The following is a 27,491-nucleotide window of genomic DNA, read 5'->3' as shown; positions in this document are numbered from 1 at the left end:
ATTAATTCGTTCGAGCCTAACTTAAAAAAAAAAGTTGCATGCTTTCTAGATTTCTAGTCGTATTCTCAAGAAGTGTTCGGTTCGTTGTTTCAAGGGAAAAATTTCAAGCGTATTAAGCAAGGTCAGGAAGTAAACGCTTTTTCTCGTCGACGTGCCGCGCATGCATTTCATTTATTTATTATCCATTTTCAATTCAATTGCTTATATATCACCTATATCGGGCTATTAATGAACAGTTGAGCAAGCGACGATAGTGCAACATTCTAACACCACAAAACTTAACCCAAAGTAGTTAAATTTCTATCTATGAACACATGGTTCTATAAAATGCAATTAAACAAAACATAAGCACCATCCTGGGGCTCTTTTCACCAAGTTGTGAGACTTTAGTAATACAACGCTTACCAATAGACCACTCACTCGTTTATCGATTATTATCGCCAAGGTATGACATTGACAATATACGAGCCCGTGGAGCAGTTGATTTAATACTAAGAATAGAATCAGATTTATTCATCAGGCCGTGAGTCTCGTTTCAATTACTGCTAAGCACCCTAAGTGGGATAAATAAGTCACAATCGCTTTTACATTGGCTGAGCATTAACAACTGATAGCTTTTAGAGGATCAAACGGGAGCATTAATGTAGGTTTCACTCAACAGAGTTTTCGAGTGGATAACTCCATTAATCAATTTCACCCAATCCTAACTATAAAACGACGTTTCTCCAGAGTGGGTAATGATATCAGTAGTAATCTGTGTTCATATGGCGGCAGAGTTTCAAGGAGGTTCCATGGCAAATTCCTTAATGCAAAAAGCAGGAATTGTTTTTGCATCGATTTTGTCTTAAAAATTCAGACGAATCTTTTCTACCTTTTTCTTACTTTAACATTTTTATACTCGCTCGTACTAAGTATCAATAAATTTTTTTGAATAAATTTAGAAAGATCCTCCCACCTTTAAGGAACTCAACGACAACATTACTTTCGAACGTAAGACGAGCTTTATTAAGATCTTACATCATCTCTCTTTGTTCACTCAACCTATGGGTCATTTTAAACGGCATGTGTTTTATTAAAAGCAACTCGTTGCTTAAGTGGTATAATTGTAAGGAAACACGGATATTGGAACAAATTTGATCCATGTTAATAAACCAAGAAGACAATAAATCTGTCCGCATATTTCGTTAAAAGAAAGATGATCTCACAACAGAGATAAATGATCAGCTTGCAACGCTAACTGTCTGACGAAAGAAAAAGAAAATTTTCTTTTCTGGATTAGCAGTTCGATGTATTAGAAAGGCTTGTCTCTATTATATAGGAAAAGATTTTATACTGTGTGCACTTAAGCTTTTCGCAGAAAGCTTTTCCATCTCTTTTTCTCCCTATGGTGTATGCATTCCTGTTCCTGACGATTCCGAAACTATGTTACTGTGATCACAGTGCCTGCATGCGCGATTAATCCGTCTGCCTATCGTCTCTTGATTTTGCGAAAGGTTCAGCAAGTCGATGACTGGTTCCTTTGTGGTGCCAGTTTCATTGACTTAATGATTTTATTTCTTCGAGTGTTTAATGGCGGGTGTTGTATGATTGTTGCCCAAACGAAGGAAAACCGTCCAAACATTTTTTAAATCGATAGTTTTCGGTCTAAATTCCGGGCTCTACTTATTCGAAGACGGCTCTACTTATCGAAGACGACTTCGTGAAGTAATCAACGCATATAAACACATAGCCCTGATTAGCAAGCACAGACCTTTTGACGTTGTCTACATTGCTTCACTCTCTAACATTATGACAGAAGCCTGTTCATCTTCAAGGCTAACTTGTGAAAATCTTTAAAATCAAAGGACATAGTAATGAGAAGAATGCAGAAGTCGGCGGCCTATATAAGTGCAGTTTAAGTCTAGTCGCACTGAATGGTCGCTTTTTATCTACCAACTATGCTCGCAAAAGTATGAGTAAGAACTCCTTGCGGTAATTGTGGTGATCTTTCGTGCCTGAACGAATATGTACATATACATATATATATTCATTAGAGCATTTAGTTCTTATTACGCTCGTTGCATATAGGATTATATAACACATAAGAGAGACTCCGTAAGACATAATTTATTAAACAAATTCATCTGAATATCATTCGGTCCTTTCGATAACAATTGCGACAAATTCTTTAGTAAGTAAGCCTACGATTAAGAAAAAATTCAAGTATTATAATATTGCGGGCGTTAGTTTTTTTTCATTTCCACTTGAAGCGAACATGTTAAGCCATAATGTCGAATGCTTTCAAGCATAATTGAATCATTTTATTTTATACATTTAATAGTGAATGCATGTACGAACTTATGTGTACATCTATGAAGTTTTAAAAATATGCGATACCGCTCTGTACGGAATAAATTATTAAAGAATCGTGGAATAAAGAAAAATATAAATAATGGCATCACTACACTAACAACAGCAGCAACAATCATTCTTTCTATTATAAAATAAGTTTCTGTTGATCTTTTTATTATTGAAATGCACTCAACACATTGGAATTATTGAAAAACAATACAAACACTGTTCCAATTTAAAAAAGAAAAGAAGCAAAACGTTAAAAATGTAAAGCACGAATGAAAGTATTTTATGAAAAATTTCTACAACATTTCAAGATATGCAAAATAAAACCCATAAAAGAAAAGCAGAAAAATGAATATTTTTGTTTCTCTTCAGTGTTGCTTTGCCGATAGGGATCAAAGTCCAAAATAGACAGAGCAGAGTTACATGATAATTGAATTGTAAGCCGAAAAAAAAGTCAACAAACAGGCAGAGGCTTCACTGAAATGTTATATGATCGTGATCAGTCAGTCAGTTAGTCAGCCAGTTAGCCACTGGTTTTAAATGAGACTGACACAATTTTTCACTTCAAACTCGATTGGCATATGATAAGATACGATATGAATAGCGATGACCGCCAACGAAGTGAGCTATCAACTGCTGCCAAGGTGGACAGACGACTCCTGTACGTGTTCAATGTTCAAACACTACGTTTGCCTTAAAGAAAGTTTAGCATGAAGAGTTAGAAAAGTTAACTCGAAGGTGGGAGCAATTATTCATTTCAATCATTCGATTCATATTTGTGTGCGAATTATATTTCTATTAAAACGCATTTTCCGAACTACTTCGCACGCTGATATTTACAAATTTTATTCATCTGTTTGCAAAGCATTTATGCATTGTTATATATATATGCTTGTAAATTAAGTATGTGTGTATACTTGAGTTCGCGTAAATTCGCGTTTATGGGCAATGACTGCAATGTAAACATTGAATACGTTGACTATGTTACCAAAAAAGATTCAACCACATAGATAATCCATAAATTGGGACGTGTTGAAAATATTTAATGTTTAAAACAGTAAAGTTTCTTTTTATGCGTAACGCATTCTAGGCAACATTATATTTTATGATTCATATATCACTAAAAAAATTATGCCAACTACATATGTATACGGATTTGTTTTAGAAAGTTTTTAAGAGTTAAAATCGCCAAACATCACAACAAGTAAAAATTCGGTCGCGATTGAATCTTCTATACCCATCACCGTAGCAAAAGACTCTAAATTTGTACACTCTATAATATTGGATGGGATTCCATCTGAAAAACAGAGATGTTCTCAGTTTACGTGGTATTGTTAGCATGTCCTTCGACCAACTTGACCCATTTTCAATGTCAACCTACACGCCAGAACTTTCAATGCTTCCGATAAGTTTGAAGTCGATAGCTTAATTTTCGAGGCCAGGGGAGTGTCTACAATAGACTTTACACAGACAGATATGCACAAATCGGTTTAGAATTAAATGCTGATAAAGAATATTTATATTCTATGAGCTCTTTGAAACTTCCTTCTAGACGTTGCAAACGTTTTCCTTCATTCATTCTTCCGTGAGGGGTACAAAAAGCGTCAATGAATTATATTCTAAAACACGATAAGTGGAGTTTTCGTATAACATAGGAATTTCGTTTTCTACTTGATGCCTTGTAGTATCAAAATGGTAATTAAATAAGTGCGGATTTGGCATTTAAAGGAATAAAGATGAAATTTCCTTTTTTCTTGAGACCATTTCTATATATTTACAATTGCATTTACTATGGGTTCGCTTGATATCAATAAAACTGTTCTAATAATGATATGTAATAGGTTAAGCGAGTGGAATTTGCTGATGATTAAGTAATTTTTCATAAGCAAGTACTACGCTCGGAAATATTTCATTTTTCTTCCTACTCTAGCAATCAAAAGGTGTGGTATGGAAAGTACTACATTTATCCTTTCATTTGCGTTAGCCATTGACTATATACATTCTTTTCTGTGGCCTGCTGTTAGAAAGCTCGTGTTCGGGAAAATTAAGAGAGAAAGTTCGGACTTGTCACTTACACTCTTAGTTCATCCGACTGCAGCTGAACTTCGATTATAAAGGTGATTCACCAAAACCCGAAATAAGCGACCAATAGCATTTGAAATTGACAGTCAATATTGACGGAATATTCGGTAAGTATACTTGCAAAGGTCAGCTAAAATTACAATAATCAGGTGAGAATATTATATTTAGCTGTAGCTGAAACTTCTATACTCTATCTATTTCCAAAGAAAATGATGTATTAATGCTATGCAAGATTGGATGGGCGTGGTTGATTTCTTCTAATCGGTCTTAAAATTGTTGTAGGATCAGTTCTAAAACAAACGTGCAAATGCCTAACGTTGGCTCTGTCCTAATTTATAAGCGACGAATAAAAACCAAAACCAAAACTGCCGACAGAACAGTCTGGGGAGAGGACGAGGTACGCAGTGTATACAATTTCGACAACCATCAAATTCTGAATAGATTTAGGTACAGTTGCTATGTGAATTTCGCGATAAAAATTTTCCTGGTCGCAAAGGTGAAGATATCAGCTTCAAATTTGACAGAAAGGTTAGAAATGTTTGGAAGTCAGTTATAGGCAACAGCCAGGATAAGGCAAGATAAATTGAAAAATCTTTTAAAAAATTGAAAGGAATATTCTACCAAAAAGCGAACAAATGATATCCGTCCACTGCGTATTACAGAAAATGGAAATTTAGTTTTTTCGTCTCTTCTTTTTTTAGAATAAAGGCGGTGGGCATTAACGATTATGTCACGGACGGGCATAATTTTTTTTATTTGTTGTCTTTAAAAACAGAGGCGTTCTCGCTTTGTATTGTACCTAAGGCGCATTTTGTGACCGATTTGTTCCATTTTCAATACCGCCCTCTGCGCTAGAACTTCCAATGCTTTTGTGAAATTTGAAACCGATTACCTATTTCCTCTGCCTTTGGACTCTTTTCAATTTGTCAATCAGGAAATGTGCCATTGCCAATAAAAAAAGACAATCAACCTAAAAAAATCGACCGAACCTAAAAGACTGCGGAAGAATAGAGATGTCATGAAACGATTGACCTCAAGATGTATATTTTCAAGATATTTATAGAGAAATAAAAGAAATAATTTTTTTAAACCTTGCGTCATTTTAACGATGCGATCTCCAAAACATTGACGCAATGAAGGAACTTTGTAAGCATTTAAAATGTTGAGGCATGAATTTTGTAATATTAACCTAAAACAGAAATACGTCGCCGATCACAAGTTCTACTATCATGCTGTAGAAACATAGTGTTGTGAAAGTTGATATAGATTTCCCCAAAGGGACAGCGATCCTGAAACAAATCATTCTTAAGGACAATAAAAGTTTTTCCGAAGCTAAACAAATGTTCATTTTACTGCTTACCTACCTCACTCTACTACATATCAATGCGATAAAGGTTTTTTTTGCCTATAACTGTAGGATATTTTGTGCTTCTATAGGTTAAATTTTAAGCTCGCTGTTTACATTCTAGGTAACGTAGAAAAATCTCCAATTTTATGCAATTTCTTGAGAAACATATGCACCGCATTAAAATAAACCTTCCTGTACCGCGAGTAGTATATGTCAAAATAATCAATTAATTGATTTTCTCTCAAAAATGTGGTGAACAATAAATTGTGATTCAAAATGGCACCGCAGTGAAGAGTTAAAATTGGCGAATTTGGTGTCGTTCTTCTTTTACGATTACTATAATTTAAATATAATTGGAAGAAATGCATTTTTAATATCAAAAAGAAAAAAATTTCCATTTTTAGTTAAAAAAAAATAAAAATTTAATTAACGAAAATGCTATAAAAAAAGCAACAAAGTTCGATTATAATGTATATTGTTCTAGATATGTATTCAAACATATTTTGTGCGTGTGTATGCAATACCTAGAAGGACTTAAGCTGAACCTACTATTTATTATACCCATCAATTAGGTATCACTTTCTAGAGTGGTTTAAGCATGTCTGTCCATCTGTCTTGTTTCTTTGCATTCAACCTGAAGATCGCGATTTCTGAGATATGTTGATGAAATTTGGGACAGTGACGTGTTTGGACCCAGGGGCGAACACTATCAAAAACGAAGCAGATCGGGCTGCTTTTTCAAACATTTACGTCACATCATCTTAACATCTTATTCTGAAAGTCGTTATTCGCATTAAGCGCAATGGTGCAGGATATTTAAAGCCAGTCTGCGGCCCCCTTTACTTTTTATTACTTTTATATGTTCACTTGTTTGTATTTCTTTTCGTTTGATACATTGTAAACGACATAAGTCAATTTACTGGTCTTAAAATCCATTGGTTATCAACCCTTCGGCAGTAGCTTTCTCATATAAGCGCTTATGCCGACATCATTGAAAATCAGTCTGTTTATATTTAGATCCTTTTTTTAAATGTTTATGTAGTCCAAAGAAAGATTATTTTTGATATGCGAATCTTTGCTTACGTTAACGAAGAATTATCATATAATTTTCCTACAATACGAGCAATTCGTCCTAAACTATGCACTTTGATTATTTCGCTATTAGTACGCTACGAGGTATTTTCAAATAGAAAATACAGGCTTTTTGTATGAAAATACATTCTTTTCATCTGGCCAGCAATTTGTGGATGGCATACCTTCAAGCACCTCTGTTTTTGACGAGAGTTTGCTTTTCAAATCTCCGTTCGAACCAACGCTTTGCTTAACAATTGCGTGAACCATTGATGCTAACTGGAATTTATGTTGCGTTCACATAAAAGACGGAAGATGTCAAAAATAATACATTTTTGTGGTACGTAAACGAAAACATATGTAAATATTATGAGGAGTCAAAATCGTCCCTCGTTTTGACTATTGAATATTCTTGAACAGACTAGTGTAGAAAGTTTAGTCAGTGAAAGTTGGGATGAACACATATAACTTTAAGAATCCATGATCTCGCTGTTTGTTTGACCTCTACGACGCATTGGCTTGTAAGTATTTGTAGAACCATTGAGCCTATCTCGCTTGAACTAAACCATGATTATTTGGGTAAATAACAGGTCAGTCAAAAATTTCTCGGCTTGTTACATCGATGGCATTGTTAGCGGCATAAATACGTTGTTGCTAACAAATGGCTAACAACAAACTTTAGAAACATTTTGTAGTTTTTAGAAAAATAAATCGTTTTAAATGTGTATATGATATAAGAGATAAAAACTATTATTGTTATTATTATTTATTTAGCCGGAGAAATAAATTTAAAGAGCAAGGTCTTAAAGGATAAACATTTAAGGTTATCGGCTTTATGGAACGTAATTGAGATTTGAACCCTCGACTATTGAGCTGCTAATTGAGAACTTATGCCTACCCGGCCTCTTAGGTAGATCAAAATTACAAACCAATTGCCGTAAACAGTATAACATAAAACAAGTAAATACGCTACAATAGCTCATGGCCCACCATTAAACACTCTACGCCACTTAACTTAATATTGTTAATCATATAAGGACATTTAAAAAGAAGGCATTATATAGGAAATGGTCGAGAAAGTGAACCGTGTTGAACCATTTTCGACAGGCTTCGATCTTGGGCCAAAGCATGTCAGTGTACCAAATTTCCATCTTAAGCCCTTCTGGGTGTAAGAAATGTCCGCATAAACTTAATATACCTCGGACCGCAAGTGAGGTAGGCTATAAAAAATAAAGGGCTAGTGTTCTTACCACTGACCTAGCTCATAAAAGAAGGTTTCTCTCTATTTTGTTGATATTTCAGCAAATTAATTGATATAAATTTTGCCCTTAAGAAGAAACTAGGCAATGTAGTAAATATCTAAGTATTATACTTGATGAACGCTTGATTTCTCGTGGAAAACCAGTGGGGCTTTTTGATTTTTGCGCCAAAGCACGTCGACACACCAAATTTCATCAGAATACTTTAATACAGAATACTACTCTAGGCTGAGCACAAAAATACAAGATGGACAGACAGACAGATAAGCTTCAGAACCACTTCCTGAATCGATCGGTGTAACAAAAAGTGGGGCTACCTCATATTTTAAAGTAAATAAAAAAAATTTTCCAAATCCAAAAAAGAAGCAGTCGTAGCTCTCGAAAGCAATGCCATTTTCCTTGATCGTCTTTACTTATAAACCACAATTTTTGGCATACATCAGCTAAAAAGTTTGTGAAAATGTCTCAACTTCTAATGAGAGTTGCGGCATTTTTTCAAAAATTTGAAGAAAAGAAGAAGAAAAAAGAAGGTTATTTCAATATTTTTAATGAAAATGATCGCTCGAAAATCGGCCATAACATTCGTAATTCAATTCAAATAACAATTCAAATTTAAAATCAGTCAATAAAAATTACAGAAATACTGCCAGACAGACTTGTAGGGATCGAAGTCACGTAGCTTGTTTTGCTCCTCCACGTTGTTATAAGTTATTCCTACGTATTTAAGAGACGAAAAGTATATATTACCTTTCACTCGTTTTCCTTTATCGCAACAGTTTGTTACTTTCTTGCGAGTAGGATAGAGATGCTGTAATAACTAAGAACTGCATAAGTAAGAACGGAATGGGATGGGAATATCACATTCGAAATATGTCAACGAAGTTATTTAACCCGATTGACAACGCCAATTCGTATTCGAATAATAGTATAGAGGAGAAGAAGATGACTTCCTTCTTTCGGATCCAACCGCCGACGAGGTAACACACCACCATCCAATATAAAGTCCGTCGTCATTCGCTAGGATTGCACGCTATAGGTGCCGAATTGGGGATACTTTCGTAGGTCATTTAAGTTAAGTATAGGTTTCTTAATTTTAATTTTTAGGCACTGTGTTCCTCAGTAACATTAGTTAATTAATAAAAGGAAGTTGAATTTGAACATCAAGACATATTAGGATTTTTATTGAAATAAGGAATATAAATCACCAAGTTAAGGACGTCTGGAATAGCCGCTGATGCTATCCCAGTATTATTACTTCGGATAAGAATTTTTCTAGACAAGAGGAACATATCCTCATTCTCACAGACTCGAAACACAAAGAACGGAATTAACATTCAAAATTTTAACTTTGAACATTTTTTATTGTACTTCCAATCTATCATACCTGTAGTATACGTAGCAGGATTGTGGCTAAAATTTTGTTCGTCTCCAGGATCAGTCTACGTTTTATACCACTCGCTATATTTTTCGACATTATTCGCTAAATAATAGAACTGCAGTGTTACAAGATCGTATTAAAAATTTGGTTTGGCTAGAGCAATGTTTTGAGCTCCCTTTCACATAACCGCCCCTATGAAAACTGCAACTTTATATGGTAAAAAGATATAATTTTGAATATTTCATGGTGAAAATTGGTTAATAATGGTAAATTGATAAAGAATATATATAATATGTATATAAAAGAATAAATTGAAAAAGAAATTAACCTTTGGACCACGTAGTCCTATTTTTTTGGTACCGCCGCGTATAAAAATTCTCAGCAAATGTAAAACATTTATATGCCAAAAAGGCCTGTTTGTTACATTTCAGGATGAAAATTTGTTCACGATAGTTATTTGACATAAAAATGAAGTGGATTAAATTTAACCCATATGGGCCAATGCATAGAGGATTTCTAATAAAGACTAAGGCTTTCAGAAAGACGTTTAATTTTTAATATTTTACGATGAAAATTGGGCCATTGTAGCAATTTAACAAAAAAAATTAACAGTGGGGAATTTGGATCACATAGGTGCATTTTTTAAACCCTGACAAGTAAGGAGTTATCATGAAAAGCATACCCTTGAACGGAGAAAAAACTAAAAAATGGTGAAATCATTAGGAAATACGTAAATTAAGTTTAAGATGTTTTGACCATCCAACGGGCAGTAGGCCAGTCTATGCATTTATTGAATTCACAATTACGACTTTGAAAACATTTTTTTGAATATAAATACAATGCATATTTAATTACAAATCTCTTGTATTAATTTTTGTTAGGTTAAGCTTAAAAGTGAACTGAATCGACTAATCCTTCGGCTACAATTAAAAAACATCTAAGAAGACATCTATTCCCTAACACTTCCGACGTTTTGTTGCAATCAATACGTGCGCTTTCCTGTGCTACGCTTAATGTATCGATGCATAGATGTAAAGAATACATAAAGAATAAAAAATTCATCAAATTTTCGAAACGGTATATATAGTGGCACGTTCGTCCGTGTCGCGTTTAAATAAAAAGCAACTAAATTGGTTGGTAGTTGTCTAGTTGTAAAAGAGAGCTCCTTGCTTTATGATATTTCCATTAACTGTGCTCCTTAAGCCACTTGTGATGTAAAGGGATATTAAGCTTGCTTGGATGAAGGACTTGAGACAAGATTACATTTCAATTCAAAACCTCTTTTTCAATCGATTTAAGCTAATCTGCCCGTTTGTCCACCTTGTTCTCTTACGTTTACTCTATAGACTGCCAATTTTGAAACATTTTGATGAAGTTTAGTATAAAGAAGTGTTTTGATCCAAACAAGAATGCTGTTGGATCGGCCAATTTTTCACTACCCATACAACACCTAATTTCGAAAAGTCGTTACTTGAATATCTATAGTCCTCTTATATTATCCTTTAAATATTCAAAAATACTTTGCTTAACATTGTACATAACTTGTACATTTTCATAAGACAATTTTGAGGAACGCATTTTTGAACGAGTCGCATAATTCGTTGCTATATTGAGAATGTAAAATTAAAAAAGAAAAAAGTCAAATTTTATGGAATACCATGAAGGATTCTGTAAACGCATGAAGTGCGCGTCAAAGTCTACGTATATGATTTGGAACACATGAAGCCACATGTGAGTAAGTTATTTTCCAAAACCGCGTAATATTTATTAGCAGAAAAGGCGGTTTCAAGCGCGAATTCATTACTAGCAATATTAGACATGTCAATGTTTGGAACGTATAAAGATACGAAGAGATACAAATAAAAATCAATATTTATGTAATGTATTATGTATTATGTATTACGTAACAAAGTTCAGCTTGATTTTAGTTAGTTAACTCTTTAAAATTTAACAAATGATATTTCCACAGTTATCAAAAACTCATTGAACGGAAATAATTAAGAAAAACATTCACGTCGGCCTCTTCTTTTAGGTATTCCACAAGTAGTCCCATTTAAAAAGCTAAACAGCCTCGTCGAGTTTGGTCATGAACTTTGCTGGATGCTAAAATGAATTGAAAATTCTAGTGTGTTTGGCCAAAGATCTTTGAAAACTTTGTATTTGTGTGACGCTAAGGAGTTTTGATGATTTTCGTTTTCATCGTTTAATTGCTTAATTTACCAATGCGCGAAATTTTCCTATATACTACAGCTAGATACTCAGTTCTTTTTTTTTTTTTTTTTTTCTATTCCGTTATCTGTCTTTAAGTTCTTTTCTCGTCCAACGTTTTTAATTTGAATTTTGATTCTTTTTTATTACCTGCGATGCCTTCTCTTTACTCTGTATGCGGTTAAAGTGTTAATGAGTTCACTCCGTTTGTTCACCTTACTCTGTAAACTTTACCCCTACAGATCTTTTGCTTAGTTTTAGCGAATTGGCTTTTGTATAATATCGTTAAATCTTCATAGTGTTTTGAAAGTTAGCTGTATTTTGTTTGTTAACTTTGATCCTAAAGGTTCTTAATTTTTTCTACTCACGATATCATTGCTTTCATTCTTTCACTTGGCTGTTATCTGCATTTAATTGTGCACACTTGTATATCTGTTTAATGAAACTCATAACAGTGCACATATATCTGGGTATTGCTTTGTTTTTCTCTTTACTGATACTATTCCGTGCACGATCTCTATTTCTTCCTTCATGTTGTTTTTATTTTATTATTGAGATGGATTGTTTGTTGTTCGCATGTTTTCCTGAAATAGGTGCGTGTTTTTAATTGCACATATGTGCGCTATATGACCCATTCAAATTTATTGGTGTGACAGGCGGGATCAGGGTTTCAAGTGTTAGGGATTTCTACAGATTATGAAGTATTTCCAAATGAAAGAAGAACTCTCAACATTGCTTAATAAATTTGGGAGATGCAAGATGATGTTTACCTAGATCGCTATGCTTCGTTTCTAGTTCGAAAAAATTTGGAACGTAGCGTGGTCCAGCATCTTTCTCCACCTATTTCATTTCAGTCTCTTGCCATTGTCTCTGTGATACCGCCGTTCACGGCGATTGTTGACCTCTCATAGTCTAATGCTCTCTCCTCCCAAACAAATGTCTACTGCTCTATCCCTTCCCAAGCAAAATAGAAAAGCAGTCTTTATCGCGAATAATGCTAGTTAGCGGGGTAGTTTATTTTAAGTCAACGATACTGCTGCTGCAAAGATATCTCCTTTTGTTGGCTATCAAATCATTTAGTAAAAAAGAACCTTGACCCATGTTGAGCTCTGCACAAGTAATGTTATGCCGCTGCTACACCTTAGACTTTAAAAAGTTTGTTGACGTATACGTATCAAGGTCCATTAGCCTGGGTTATATCTTTAACGTGTTGAATTAGTCGAATCCCTTTTGCTTTTCCTTCTTTTCGAGTATATGATTGAATATCATATTCAATTCAATCAATTTTTGACCCTTTCCGAAGGCACTTTTTTATATTCATCATTGGAGGATGAGGGATATATTCGTTTTGTCAAAACGTTTGCAATGCCCAGAAGGAAGCATCAGAGACCTCACAAAGTATGTATATTCTTGATCAGCATCAAATCCTAAATCGTTTACAACGCGTATAAAGTATACAAAAAAATAAATTATACCAAATTTGGAATGCACCTAAACAAGTCCGCCTGTCCGTCTGTTCACCTGTCGGTATACGCAACTGTGTAGTATTTGTGGTAAAAATTCTCCCGTTGGCGAAAAAGAAGATGTGCAAGAAGAAAGAAGATTTGCATCAACAAATTTGACCCTAAACCACTCATAGAACACCCATGCAATGCCCACAAGCGTACGCGACAAAAAACTTTTACTTTGAGAACATAAAAAATTAGCTGCGTCCACTCCTTATTATAGAGCATGAAAATTGTTTTGCTTTTCTTGTCTTCTTTAGAATATGGGTGTAACGTGGGTATAAAGATTCGGTTACGATCGAATATAATTTACTTAATTGTTATAAACAAAATCCTTTCAGTTAACTTATCGAAAATATCCTACACATTTCTCCAGACAATGTTGTTCTAATGAAAGGGCCTTACCCCTTAAGCTTTATAAATTTGGCAAACGTCATTCTAGTTCTTTTGCTTCATTGTTAGAACAATAATCGGAGAGCCCTTCAAAACAGACGATGGCCTTTTCGCTTGGAAATGTTTGTTATAAAATAATTTCTTGTGTCGGGAATGGACGAAAATCAAGATATGAACCCGTAACTCCTCCTGAAAAGTTTTAGAATTACTTTTACCGCTAATTCAGTTAAATTGCTTCTCCGTTAGTTAAAGAGCTTAGAAGCTAAAACCGAATTCAGGATCATCGTGGTCGCCTCATACATGTGGATCACAAATCAACAAAAAGCAAAGATTTTTCAAAGAGTTTCAGAATTTAACTTTCACTTTTAATGAGGATCTGATCTGTTCATGCAATGGGGTATAGATGGCTTCAGGCGATGGAAAATATGAAAGTTTTTAATTGTCGTTTTACGCAAAAGACTATCTAGGAGATAATAATTAAGTTCTTCATCACTAGCATCAGCTTTCCTAGGATCGATGCTTTAAAAACTGATTTGTCTAATAACACTTGTTGAATCTTTACGCAATTGCAGTATGATTTTGCAGTATGGTTACTTTATAACGCATTTCCATTCTTCATACCTTATACTACTTGTGACACAAGTAGATATTAAGTCTGTGCCGACGTATGCAGTACTAAGAGGGACTTGAAATAAGTACAACTTTTACTGTACCGATCGATTCAAAGGCAGTTTCTGAATCTATCTAAACTTGTCTGTCCATCCTTCCACAGCGCATTTGGTTTTCGTGTTTTCAATGTACAGGTCGCAATTTTCGCCATATATTGACGAAATTTGATACACCGGCACGTTTCGGCCCGAGATGAATGCTATTGAAGATTGATCGATTACTTCGTGCGTCGTGGGATATTTGCTGGGGGGGAGCCAGGTCCCATTATAAGCTTTTACACTTGATTTCAACCTAAAGTTAAGAGTTTTAGTCAATCATTTAACATTACGGTAAGTACAAGTCTTTCAAAACTATCATTTGATATTTACGTGTCTACCTCGAGGCATATAATTTGAAAAAATATTAAAAAAATTATTTCGAAAAATAAATTTCTTGGTGATTTGCTATAAATCAAAATATAACCCACAAATAAACGGGCGTTGCCGCTTGACGATATCAAAATTAAAATTTACTCAATTTAATACATACTTATGTATGTCTTTTCTTGAAAGACTATGAACACGAAATGAAAATTTAATTTAAATGAAACAAATGTTCGGTTACTTACGGCCTGTGCATCCAATGTTGGCATTTGAAATCCATAATCCTAATAACAGTAAGGTATGTAAACAATAACTCCGCCTACTATATGCAGCAGTCAATATTGAGGATGGTAAATCCATGATATATATAGAGTGTTATATGAAACTTCATAAATATTTATCACTTAAAATTAAAAAATTTTTATTTTCCTGTTTATCTATTTTTTTTTTTTCTGTATTAACTTATCAGCCATAAAGTTTTACAGCACTGAAAACAAAGATGTGTTGTTATTAAAAAAGATATTTATAAGAAAATATTTTTTAAAAATTTTCTTATTATATTTAAATGTCTTAAAAATTCACTTTAACTAAATATTTATATTTTTTTTAATGATTTAATCTCATTAAAATTAATTTAATAAAAAAAAAACATGTTTTGCACACACTGTCAGCATTAAATTTTTTAATTCAGTCTTTATCGTTTGAGTTTCATTTTAAAACTATTTTAGTATGCATTTCAATCATTTAAGAAAACAAAAGAAATTTCATTTAGTGTTGTTGTGATGTTGTTGTTGTTGTTGTTGTTGTTGTTGTTGTTCTCTTTTACTGTTGATATATGTTTTCGTTATTTTAAACATGCTTTAGTTTTCTCTTCTGAAGATTAAAAAAATTTTGTTTTTTTTCCATTTTCTTTTTATATGTATATATATATAAAATATATTTTATCAATTTTTTTTTGTTTTTGTTAAATTTTTTTTTTATAATTGTAGGATAAAAACAATAAGTATTTAAGAGCCGTATTATGATGGTAGCAGCAATTGTCGTACCAGTAGCTATGCTTTTCTGTTGGTGGTGGTGCTCTTGTAACGTTGAGGTTAATAATAATAATAATAAAAAAACAATATCATTATTAAATTTATTTTTTATATAATATTTGTTTACTTTAAAAAATTTATCTATAACGAGAAGAAGGAGAAGAGGGAAAAGAAGAATAAATGAATATAAATAAAAAAGTCAACGAAATATTAATTAAAAATGAATAAATTTATTTATTACAGTCGGTAAATCAATTAGAATACGCATTGCGATATAAACACATTCGCGTTGTCAATATATTGTTATTTGCAATTAATATTAATAATCATAATAACATTAAATTAAAAGTTTTTGAACTTTTAGTTAATTTATGACTTTTGCCTGCAGTCTCTGCAGGATAAGCAATTTATTCACTGTTTTATAGCCGTTAATCTTGGCGTGAGTTGATTCTAAAGCTAACCGTTTGTAAGAAGCCGAAATATCTACCGCTAAATAGTTTATCATTTTCAATAGTGAACGTATGTAATAATCGCGATGCCGCTGAGATTCGCTTTAGCATTGCAATCGTCTTTGACCTCATGGCTGCACATTTGGAATCAGCTGATGGCGCGATGAAAACTTAATGCATTAATGTGAAATTTGCTTAAGGTTAGTTAAGCTCATTTGAAAGAGATTTGAAATTTCTTTTCCACGTATCATATGCAATAGAAATACATTCTCTGCATTTTTTTAATAAAACTCAAATTTAAATACAAATTTTCATAACCTAAATATTCAACATTTTTTTTAATATAACCAAGCACTCAGGGGATGTGTCTTATTCGTCTAAGGCAGTTGGCTGTTAGTAGAAAGAGGGAAAAGAGAAAGAAACAGGAAGGTGGTGGCCGTAGGCTAATGGGTGTGTGCCTAATCGGTAAGCTTTGTACTTTTGCTAAGTGAACACTCACGGCCAAGAAAACTGTACCGCACTTGAGATTTGAACTCGCGAACATTGGCTTGGTAACCGCGGTTTTTATCTAGTCTAGGATAACTATTACTAACTGTGCTCGTTTGTCCCTTGTCGAGTAGTTTACGAATGCGGCTAACACTTCGTAACGAGGCAACGGGCCATTTTCACACTTTTTTTAACCTCTGTTGATCGCTGGCCTGATGGCTGTATATACCATTACTATTTATGGTACTTTGCCTCTTATCAGATAGCTTACGATAAGATCTTCGCGGCCGAAACTTCGCAGTTTCGAGTCAAAATAACCTGTGAGTCATTTCTGCACCACATAGCTATCGAGCAAATCTTCAACTTTTGTGACGTGGTCAGAATCAGAGGGAGCCAGGCGTAGGCGTGCAAAGGAAGTGCACAACCCTAGTTGAAGTTCATTTCCTTGGTTGCTTCTATTGCATGCGGATCGCCGTAGAAGATCTTTTTTTGCTTGTAATGTTCCTAACTTCACTTGCTCTCCACTCTCAAATAATTCTATGCTATATTTACTACTTGATATAAAGAGATCATATTTTTCAAGCGTCTCATTAAGCTTGGGTTAAGCTGAGTTTGATAGCCTTGACATGGAACACTTTTGCTAGACTTTAGAAGATTTTTAACCAATCAACTAACCAACTGCAACACATATAATTTATTTGTACACCTAACACTGTCTGGCATTGCTTGCTGTAGAGGCTACATTATCGAATTGCATTGAATGTTTTAATAACGATTAATTTAATTTTAGTAGTTTAAAAAATGTATTCTCTTACAGTTTTTTGTACGACAATTTTCGATTTACTTTTCAATATTTTTATTTCAATGAAATTAATTTGCTTGGACCAAAAATGTCAGAATTACTTATTAGAATTAATTATGATCGCATGCAAGCATAAAATTTTGCCATTCCATTGCAGAGCTGAGTGATATGAAATGAAGACTTCGTAAGATAAAAATGAAATAATTGCGATCGTTGAGTGGCTCTGAATAGTTGTAGCCATGTTTTTTAGAATCTAAGAAGTCGTAGAGTGCGCATGCATCACCAGGTTAACATGACTATTAGGTCTATACATAGATCATCCATTAATTCCAGACCGCGATTTTCGTATATTTATCTGAGACGATTTGTCTTTAAGTTGCGCCGCGAAGCAATTACAAGTTTTCTCCTTGTTCGTAAACCATTTTTTTTCTATGTGTTAGCTTTGTTTCGCCAGCATCTTAAAGATTTTCTTTATCTCAATTAAAACAATTTGTCTCAATTACTATCGCAAATAATTAAGTAGCGTGTGTTGTTTTGGAAACAACACAGCGGGGAAACTTTTCTTTTTCTAATAATTTCAAACGAATTGCCATTGACGTATTGCATTGCCATTAGCAAGTTACGAAATAAGATGACAATTTCGTCATGGCGTTGGCCTTACTGAACACCCGGAAAAGTGATCTATACTTTCCGCATTGATTTTACTGCTAACTTGGGACTTTTGCCAATTCACATTTTGTTTTCAATATTAACTAAGGGAAGCGGCGAACATGGGTTTGACCGGCCTATTGACCGCACCCTTATTGAAGATAAACTTCCTCCTGGTAATATCTTCGGGCTGTTTTGGTAATTTCGCCTTTGAACATTTCAATCGTCTTAAATAACAATTACGCGAGTTATTGAAACTAAATCACTTCATATATTTATAGTGTAATGAAATTTCGCTTGGGTTAGTAAACACATTTGTCTGAACTTCCTGTGACGAACGTGACTTTATGTTTATGTATTAGTTTATGCATTTTTTAATTTTAATTTTTTTTTGTATTTTTCATTTTTCAGAAAGCCATTTAGTCAAAGACATAAATTTCAATGAACTTTTTATGGCGGTGTGTTATATGTTTGGCTCTGGTTCTGCTGATTTCCAAAAGTACACTTAAAAAATTAATGCAAATTTATTTTAATTGAAGCTGTCACGAAAATATTTCAAGTATTTATTATTCTTAATTTCACAGGCGAAAAAGAAGACATTTTATGTCCGCGAGTTTTCTCATGAAAGAAAAAAAAAAACCGGTGAATACTTATGTCGCGTAATTACTAAGATGTTTACATCTTAAATAAATTTACTGGAAATGAGAACGTAATAGTAATCTTAGACGTAGTATATATAAATAAGGTGATAGATATACACTTGGCTTGCGCCGAACACAGAAGTAGCTCGTATCTTAGTTAACGAACATATTTTTCATGCTTTCCGGCTTTTTTTTAATTTTCCTGAATTTTGAAAATTGAAACAAACAGACTGCACTTTGTCATCTAGTGATGGTCAGAAGTGTATGTATTTTAACACATCATGAGGTATGTCTCGTGACTGAACGCTGGTATTGTCCAGAAATCATACGCGTCTGTCAACAGTGTTGTTGCGTCCGACGTGTTATACAACGTAATGTTTGTTTGGCTGCAAACAAAATGCTGGAATTATTTAATACGTCCTTAGCTCGTTCAACGATAACTATGATAGCTTAATCATGATGATTCACACGTAAACTCGAATTTCATATTGCTGCACAGTTTAGAGTTGCGTTTCGGAGGGCATTTCACTATCAAGTATATGTAAGTTTTTGTTTTTATTACGTTGCGTAATCTTTTAACAAAAAGGTAATACGATCCCTATATTTTTTTAGCGCCACCGAGAATTAATTTATTTACATTTCGATGTTAATAACAGCAAGTAAGAAAATTGTATTCGGCAGTCACAGACTTTTTTATACCCATCACGTTTATCCTAAAAAAGACTAAATTAAAACAAAAAGAATTCAGCTTTCATGCGCTGTTATGTTAAATGGGCGCGGTCAATTTTTTCTATTTCCAGAATAAAAATGGACATTTGTGTATGTGTTGTGCTTTGTGAGTAACAAGCGAAATGTGCTGACAGTTTTTGTAGGCCTGTTCTTTGATCGTTTTTGCAAATGGGAGAAGTTTCACCACAGATGCTGCATAGTTGGAAAGACGGGCAGATGGATGCTTCAATAGGTTCCGAATTTGAAACTGGCCACGAATTTATGTACTTTAAGGAGTTTTTGAAGCATGCTTCTGCGCCTTATAAAGTTATTGAAAAAAACACGAAATTTTGATACAATATAATATCTTTCAAAGAATAGGCGTTCAATTTTTTGTACATTGATATGCTACAGTTTATGAGTAATGAGCAAAATAACAAAATCTCATTCCTTTTGAAAAACAAAGGTGTTCTCAGTTTAGGTGCTGTGCCTGTTTTTCGACCGATCTGGCTCATTTTGAATACCAACCTGAGTGCAAGACCTTCCAATCTTTCTGTCAAATTTGAAGGGGATAGTCTTATTTTGGCGGCCACGGGAATATTCACAAAAGACATCATACAGACGCACCAAGGGACAACTGGATAGACGGGCATGTTTAAATGTACATACTTCGGTGATGGGTATAAAAACATATGAGAATGTTTTACATTTAATCAAAAATTTGGAGTAGATTCTATATGAAAGACTATCTAGTTAATTGCTATCTTGAGAGAGGAAATCGATTGACATTATATATTTTCACAGCCTTTAGACTTGTTCATTATATATGTATCAACTGTCGGTTTTTTTTGACAATTGTGGGCATGGCAAATGATTCTCTTGGCTCATTTGGCAATCTAATGTATCTATCACAATTAACGCAAATTTGGGATTTCCAGTAGCGAATAAAAACTCAGACTGAAGAAAATAGCTAAGGCCTGACCAGTCATCAGAGTATTAAAGAAGATAAATGTATTTAGAAACTTCTGAAAAAATTTTACGGTTATGCAAAACTGGAAAATAGATGGCGTTTATGTAAGTAGTAAGCGTTATTCAATTGAGGGAAGATTTTCCCAGACCTCCTACAGCCATAAGTCATGGAATTTACGAACCATTTTCTACACCAAACACACCAAAACACTTCATCGAACGAAATAAAATAAGACGGACAGACAGACGGACAGACGATGTAGAACATGATTGTAGCATGCACTTAATATATTTTTGTACCGCAAACCGTATACAGTATAAAAGGGTATCCGAAAACGTTATTAAGCATATATTTAGAACTAAAAAAGGAATTTTCGAATTCCATTAAATCTTTCACTCGTCCATCGACTATATGTCGACGTCGTATTTTCTTCACCAACTCCTAGATGGAGCTAGATAGGACCATTATATGATTTAAAATTATTATTTTTTTTTTTTTCCTTCTAATACTAAATACGTCGTATTCCTATATTTGTTTTTTATTAAGACCACCTTCTACGTCTATTGATTGGGAGTTAATGGTAGATAAAGAAAATCGAAAGATAACGGGGTTCTGCGACACAGGGAGTAGCCGATGCAAATTTAAATAAAAAAAATAAAAAAACACAATTTTGCTATGCATCGGATTCGTATCTAATTTCAGCCTTGCAAGAGACAACGCACTTTATACAAAATTCAAAATTATATTCAAACGATTAGTTTATTCTCTTTTCGATTTTGTTCAACGGGAAGTTGCGAGCATTTGCTTTTACCTTACAACACTATACGCAAATGTATGGATTATTTATGATTCAGGTTTTTCTTTTTTATTTTATTTTTGTTGACAATAAATCATTCAAAATATGATTGCGAGTTACTTGAAAATGATTGAAAAGCAGTTGATCGCTTATGAAAACCACGCAATTTTATTTCAACCAAATTAGTATATTTTGACAGTGTGACCTAGATGCAGCAAAACATTAAGACTAGATTTAAAAAGACGAGACACCCACACTTGCAAATTTATATTCAAGCATACATCAGATAAATATCAAAGCGATTGCTTGTCATAATAAATAAACGCATGAAGCCCGTTAAACATTTATGAAAAAGCCACTTAGAGCAATTATATGACATATAAAGAAACATATTGAAGACCAAGTCATAAAGGTTAAAAAAGAAGCGAACTCATCTGTATAATATAATATAGAACGTAACGTAATAAGAAGTGGACGCCATTTCTTTGATGGATGTCCTAACACATGGACAACGAGACAACTAAAGTATAACAGGAACCTTTGTTATATTTGTACTTTAATTCAATTATTTTGAAGCAGAAAAGAAAAACTCTTAATGGAATGTTTTTCTTTCTTAAACTTTACTATACTTCTCTGATGTAATGTATTTGTGAAAAATTGAAAAGTTTCAGTGCTACTGAAGCCATCCAAGTTAATGCCATAAGGAAATGTATACTTCTTTTCATGTTTATCTTTCATGATTATCTTTATATCAATCAGCACAAAAAACTACTTGAAACTAAATAAAATATTCGCGTTTATCAAAAATTTATAAATCAACAATGCCTGGTTATTGAATGAATGAAATTATGCGGGGTTCGTTAAGATGAAAATACCATAAATATCTTCTTTAGGCGCTGCAATTACGTTACAAGCGTTCGCATATTATTATCCACATGGCAAGAAATGTAATTGCGTAAGAGACGCCATACCACTCAATTTAGCAAAAGTCTTCTTCTTATTCAAATGTTAGTCCCTGATTTCTATCGTAATTTTCATTTTGCGCAACGCTTTCATAGAGGTTGTCGGTATTGTTTGTATGCGTACTCGTACAATAATTTTATATTTCATTTCCGCTTTACAAAACGAACATTATATACTTACTGCTAGTTATAGAAGAGGGTAAAACGCAGTTTGCTTACTAGGGGCGTTATAGCACAGCATATGGAAGATGCTATAATTTGTTTTGAGCTAAATTTTTTCACAACCAAAGAAGAGGAGGTGTATACACAGTGTGTCGGATCGTACATATTTGAAATTATATTGTGCATCGGTAATTGTACAACTTGACAATCATATCTCTATACATACATAGCATATAAAAAAGGATCTTTTCTCATATAAATTTTGGTGATTGTGCACTTCTGTGGATGCTGACAATGGATGACAATGATGCAGTTAAGGTTTCATATGATCCAGTGATTTTCTCTTTTTATCAAATTGACCTTTTCCAATATTTTAATAAAAAGTGATGACGCGAGACATGACACATGAATTTTTAGGGAGATAAAATGACAATTTCCTCAAAATTGTAATTTGAAGACTCTTCGAAACAATGTTATTCAATTTTGACGATACGTGGATCTAAGTGCGTCTTCAAGAAAAGATTCAAAACAACAAACAAAATTTCAAACCGACGCTTATCTTCATAGTCTACGCTAGCTGTGGCACAAGGGTGTATTATGTTTGTGCGCTTACCCGGAGGGACTTGAGATGGTCAAGTCAGAATCACTTTCCACATGGATTTCAATCTGCCTGTCTCTCTGTCCGTCTTAGTTCTTGTGTTCGATCTATAGGTTACAAGTTTTGAGTTATTTTGATAACATTTGGTACATTGACTTGTTTTGGCCTAAAGAAAATAGATCGAATGGGGCCACTTAACGTCTTATTTTGAAGGCTCGTCATATGAATAACTGCAGAGCGACGTGTGGTATTTAATGATAGGCCTTGGCCCACTATAGTCTACTTACCTATTTCTAAATCAAGTTTTCGAAAAATACCTCGAAACCCACTAGATTCTAAGTTAAGTTTTACAAATAAAGTTGTGATCTGCAAATGTAATGCAATGGAAAAGAAAACGAAGGTTGTCTTGCCTCTATTTTGTTTGTAAAAAATCTGAAAACAACTTGTTTATTTTATTTTGAATTTATAACAAGCAGGAAATTATATTCTTTTGTAACAGTCATCTTCTTCTTAAAAAAAAAAAAAACCAAAAACTTAAAATCCTAAATCCTACATCCTAACATTTGGGGGGGCAAGTCAATTTTTTCCATTTTTCTAAAGCTATTACAAGATCATCCATGAATTTTTATAGTTGGAGTTCCCGGAGATAGTCTAGACTTATATTGTACTCCGGGCGCGTTCTTCGGACAATTTAGGGCATTTTTAATACCAACTTGCAGGCAGAAACTTCTACCAAGTCTGAAGTCGATAGATAGATTTTGCGAACAAGAGAATATTCTCCGCAGACAACACACAAGTGGACGGGCAAGCAAACGGACAGATAGCCGCGTTTAAATCGATTCCGAATTTGAGGCTCATTAAAATTGGGTATATCTTTTAGGGTATCTGAAACTTCCCTGTCGACGTTACAAATGCATTTTGAAAAAATAAATACACACCGAGGTTAAAAAAACCCCACTTTTAACTGGCACAAGGTTATACCAGTACGAAAGAAAAAGTTTAAAATTAAGCTTGAAACTCTACATCAACAGCTCTTTATCTCTGAGGAAGTCGTCATAAAAGTTGATGCCGCCATAGTTCCGGAATGATGTCGTCAAGGCAAGGAAAGTTGAATCGTTGGCTCCAAATAATTTCGCATGTATTATAAGTGGTACTAAAAATAACAACTCAGTTCTAGTGATTCGTTTGAAATGACTAAGGGAAGAATAATTACAAAAAGATAAGTTTAATACGGCTAGTTGTTATATAGAAAAGTGGGCAAAAAACTGAAACTTTACAAGGTCAAGTATAAAAATGACAAAAATCCGTTGAGAAAACCAGCTAAAATGAGTGAAATAGTGAAAAGAAAATCTGAGAAGGCTCGAAAGTTTCGAACAGTTTGCTATTTTGAAAATCGATATAATATCGTAGTATCTTGACTATGATTGGGCATTATGATTGATTACTGACAGCCATTCAAAGCGCATCGGAAACTCAGAAAGCATCAAGTGCAGCGATCTCACTGGATCCCTGGCAATCTATAAAGTTATATGGACCATTTACGTGGCATTACTTATAGCACATTGAACAAAGGAGCAAGAAGCGTCAACATGTCTAAAAGGTAACCGCCCTGTCAGGCTATATCCAGGCGGTCGTGCCGCAGAGTTACAAAGATCGAGAATAGGAGTACAGCTTTTTGACGATTTAAAGCAAACCCCGTAAGAGACTGACTGACAATCTTCAAGCCTAGAGCAATGTGAATAACTTTGCGATAAAGCAGATCAATGATTTGGAAAGGAAGCGCACTAACTTTAACCAAATTATTGAGAATGGAACGTATTTTCTTTTTTTTAACAATTAAGTCTTCAATGCTTTAATTGTTGTTGTTACATCGTCATGAATTGAAGGTAAATAGAGGTATTAAAGTAAGCAAAATTATTTCTAATTTCGTTGTTCTTTCCCTTTTTTCAAGCAACCTTTTTCCTTCCCTAGTTTTGTATTACGGGAGAAGACGACAGCTTAATTGCGAGTATGGAATTAGAATATGTTTTAATGAGTTTGATTATAACTTTACTGCTCCATGCATTGATAATGAACTTTTTTAAAGCTATTGTTTCTAAAAAACTTTACTTTCAATTATTTTCGCATGTGAAGTAGAGATGGTAGTCATAAAATATTAAAGTAGCATAAAATAGAAAGCAAAAAACTGAAAAGTTTCTTTACTTACGGCTCTATAGTTATATTTGAGGTAACATGAAGCTGAGTTATTTCACTGTATATTCATAAAATAATAACGTATTTTAATAAAAAATAAGAGAGAAAAATAAATAAAAAAATATATTTCTATTCTGCATAAATTAGGAACATATTACGGCAAAGCTTGAAATATCTCTGGTGACGTTCACTACGTTTTTGCAAACGTTACTCGTTTCGAAATTATCTTGTGGAAAGCAATTCGCCGCCCGTGCGTTTTTTTACTTGATAACACTGTCTTATACAAATATACGCATTTTTAGTTAATTTCACATCAATTTGATGTAACATAAACTAATGTATATAGCAAATAAGAGACATGATTATCGCCTATCGGATATACGAAATCTTAACAGTCGATTCTCAAAAAACTCGTGTCTCTCGTCTCTTTGGCTACTCGAAAGATAAATGGAAGTTTATATGTGCTTTATATTATATATTATACGATCCTTTTTCTTTTCCATTTGAACGTAGTAATCTAGTAACATTAACCCCTAGTAACGTAGCCCTTTGGTATACAAAGTTAGGATTAGTTTGTCGCAAACCTAGTAAATTAAAATATGGGATGACGGCGTAGGAGAAGACTTAGGGATATTCACCACGAATACGGCCTGCCAAATGGATGTCCCTTGGCCTAATGGTGACGCGTTTGTCATGAATAGCGCACGAATTGGTCAACCATATAAGCCTTTAATTGACGCCGATTGAAACCATAGACCTGCGATAGCCTGCGTATTAACAATTTGGTCGATTTTTGGTATCGCCGAATTTCACGCAACGTGACGGTACCAGAGCGATGACGATGGGGCTTATTGACGCTCGTTTGGTTGAGGTAAAACATTTGTTTATGGTGAAGCGCAATGGTAGATGGGAATTATGAAACTAAAATACATGAGGTACTCTGGCCCCAATAAATGCGCTTCTGGATGGCGGAAATGGAAGACTTTATGATTACTGTGGCGCATTAATCTTGAGATCACTATAGTAGCCGAATGCCTTACGATAAATTCTTGCGATTCTTACCAATGCAGTGACCTTTTATCCCCGGAAGTAAGTATTTCTTTGCTCTTAATGTAGTTTTACTTGTTTTTATTTTAATTTCCAAATTTTGGAAAAGTCGTGTTTTTATAAAATTTATTCAATTAATTTATGGTGCTCTAACAAATAAATTGTAAATTAGACCGCCTTGCCATTACTCGCTAATATTTTAATGTTCTCAAATACTTTTCTGTTTATTGTGTATACAACAGATTACCAGATATGATCTCATTAAATAGTTTATTTGCTTTGCATACCATATAGTGGGATATAAATAATTTTATTAATTTTGTTTATTTAAATTGAATTAATAATGCGAACATAAAAACTTTGCAAGCAAATTATGTAATAGTTACCTGCTGGTATTTTATTTACTATATATACATACCGTAGAATCCTTGAAGCCTAAATTGGGCTATATTCGCTTTACATTTACGCTATTCGCTCGTAGTGCGATAATGATTTGCATCCTAATGCAATGTTTTCTTGTTCAAAAACCTTTAATGACCAAGAATGATCTTAGTTCTAAAACACGGAACATTTAGTATCATGATTATTCTGATTTATTTAGACAAAAGAGATTCAAAAAGTAGAGTAGATGTTCAATGGGTTAGACTCTCCAAAACCGTGTTTTCAAATGTTGGAACGGTGTTGGCATTCACAAGGTATACCTTTAATCGCGAGATTTTGTCCACAATTGCAGATTGAAGAAGTAGATATCTTAAGGATATATTTAGCCAAGGTATGGCCGAAGAATTTTTAATTTGACAAAGATTTGATTGACTCTTCTGCGATTGCACTCCACTCTAATTATACCCATTACCGAAGGATGAGGGATACATTCATTATGTCAAAAACTTTACAATGCCCAGAAGGAAGCATCAGAGGCCCCACAAAGTATATATATTCTTAATCAGCAGGAAATTCTAAAGCATGTCCCTCTGTCTGTTGTAAACATTCTCCTGGCGGCAAAAATGAAGCTATCGATTTTGGCAGAAACATTGGAAATTCCTGTACAAAATGTACAAAAATTTGAACACGTTTTGTGTGGGCGATTGGAGAAAAAACTGGAGAAAATTTGACGACGCCTATTCAACATTATAATGTATCAACATTTAATTGTTTTTTCAACATCTTTATAACACAAAGAAACAAGCTTCAAAAACCCTATAATGTATATAAATTTTTGACCACGTCCAAATTTGGAATGTACCTAAACATGTCCGCTTATTCGTCTGCCCATTTGTCTGTTTGCGCAGCTTTGTAGCATTTGTGGTAAACATTCTCCCGTTAGCAAAAATGAAAATATAATTTTTTAGAATAGAATCAAGAATAATAACACTGTACCTTCGT

The 27,491-nt window shown here is 33.8% G+C and overlaps 1 protein-coding gene across 7 annotated transcripts in view; it reads right to left on the bottom strand.

Moving 5' to 3' along the window:
• The window catches only part of LOC119633193 (platelet-derived growth factor receptor alpha), a 100,716-nt gene that overhangs the window by 18,820 nt on the left and 54,405 nt on the right, over positions 1-27,491 (bottom strand). For 6 of the 7 annotated variants that reach the window (XM_038026581.1, XM_038026580.1, XM_038026584.1 and 3 more), the window contains exon 1: positions 14,858-15,176. In XM_038026581.1, the coding sequence (XP_037882509.1) occupies positions 14,858-14,972 (115 nt within the window). In that variant the 5' untranslated portion in view covers positions 14,973-15,176. Of the gene's footprint in view, positions 1-14,857; positions 15,177-27,491 lie in introns of those variants that run through there. The other variant, XM_038026578.1, reaches the window with a different exon arrangement.

The sequence above is a fragment of the Glossina fuscipes genome, unplaced genomic scaffold, assembly GCF_014805625.2.
Source record: "Glossina fuscipes isolate IAEA_lab_2018 unplaced genomic scaffold, Yale_Gfus_2 2, whole genome shotgun sequence".
NCBI classification, from domain to species: Eukaryota; Metazoa; Arthropoda; class Insecta; order Diptera; family Glossinidae; genus Glossina; species Glossina fuscipes.
Note: the sequence above shows the minus strand (reverse complement) of the source record. Positions and strands in the feature narration are given on the sequence as shown.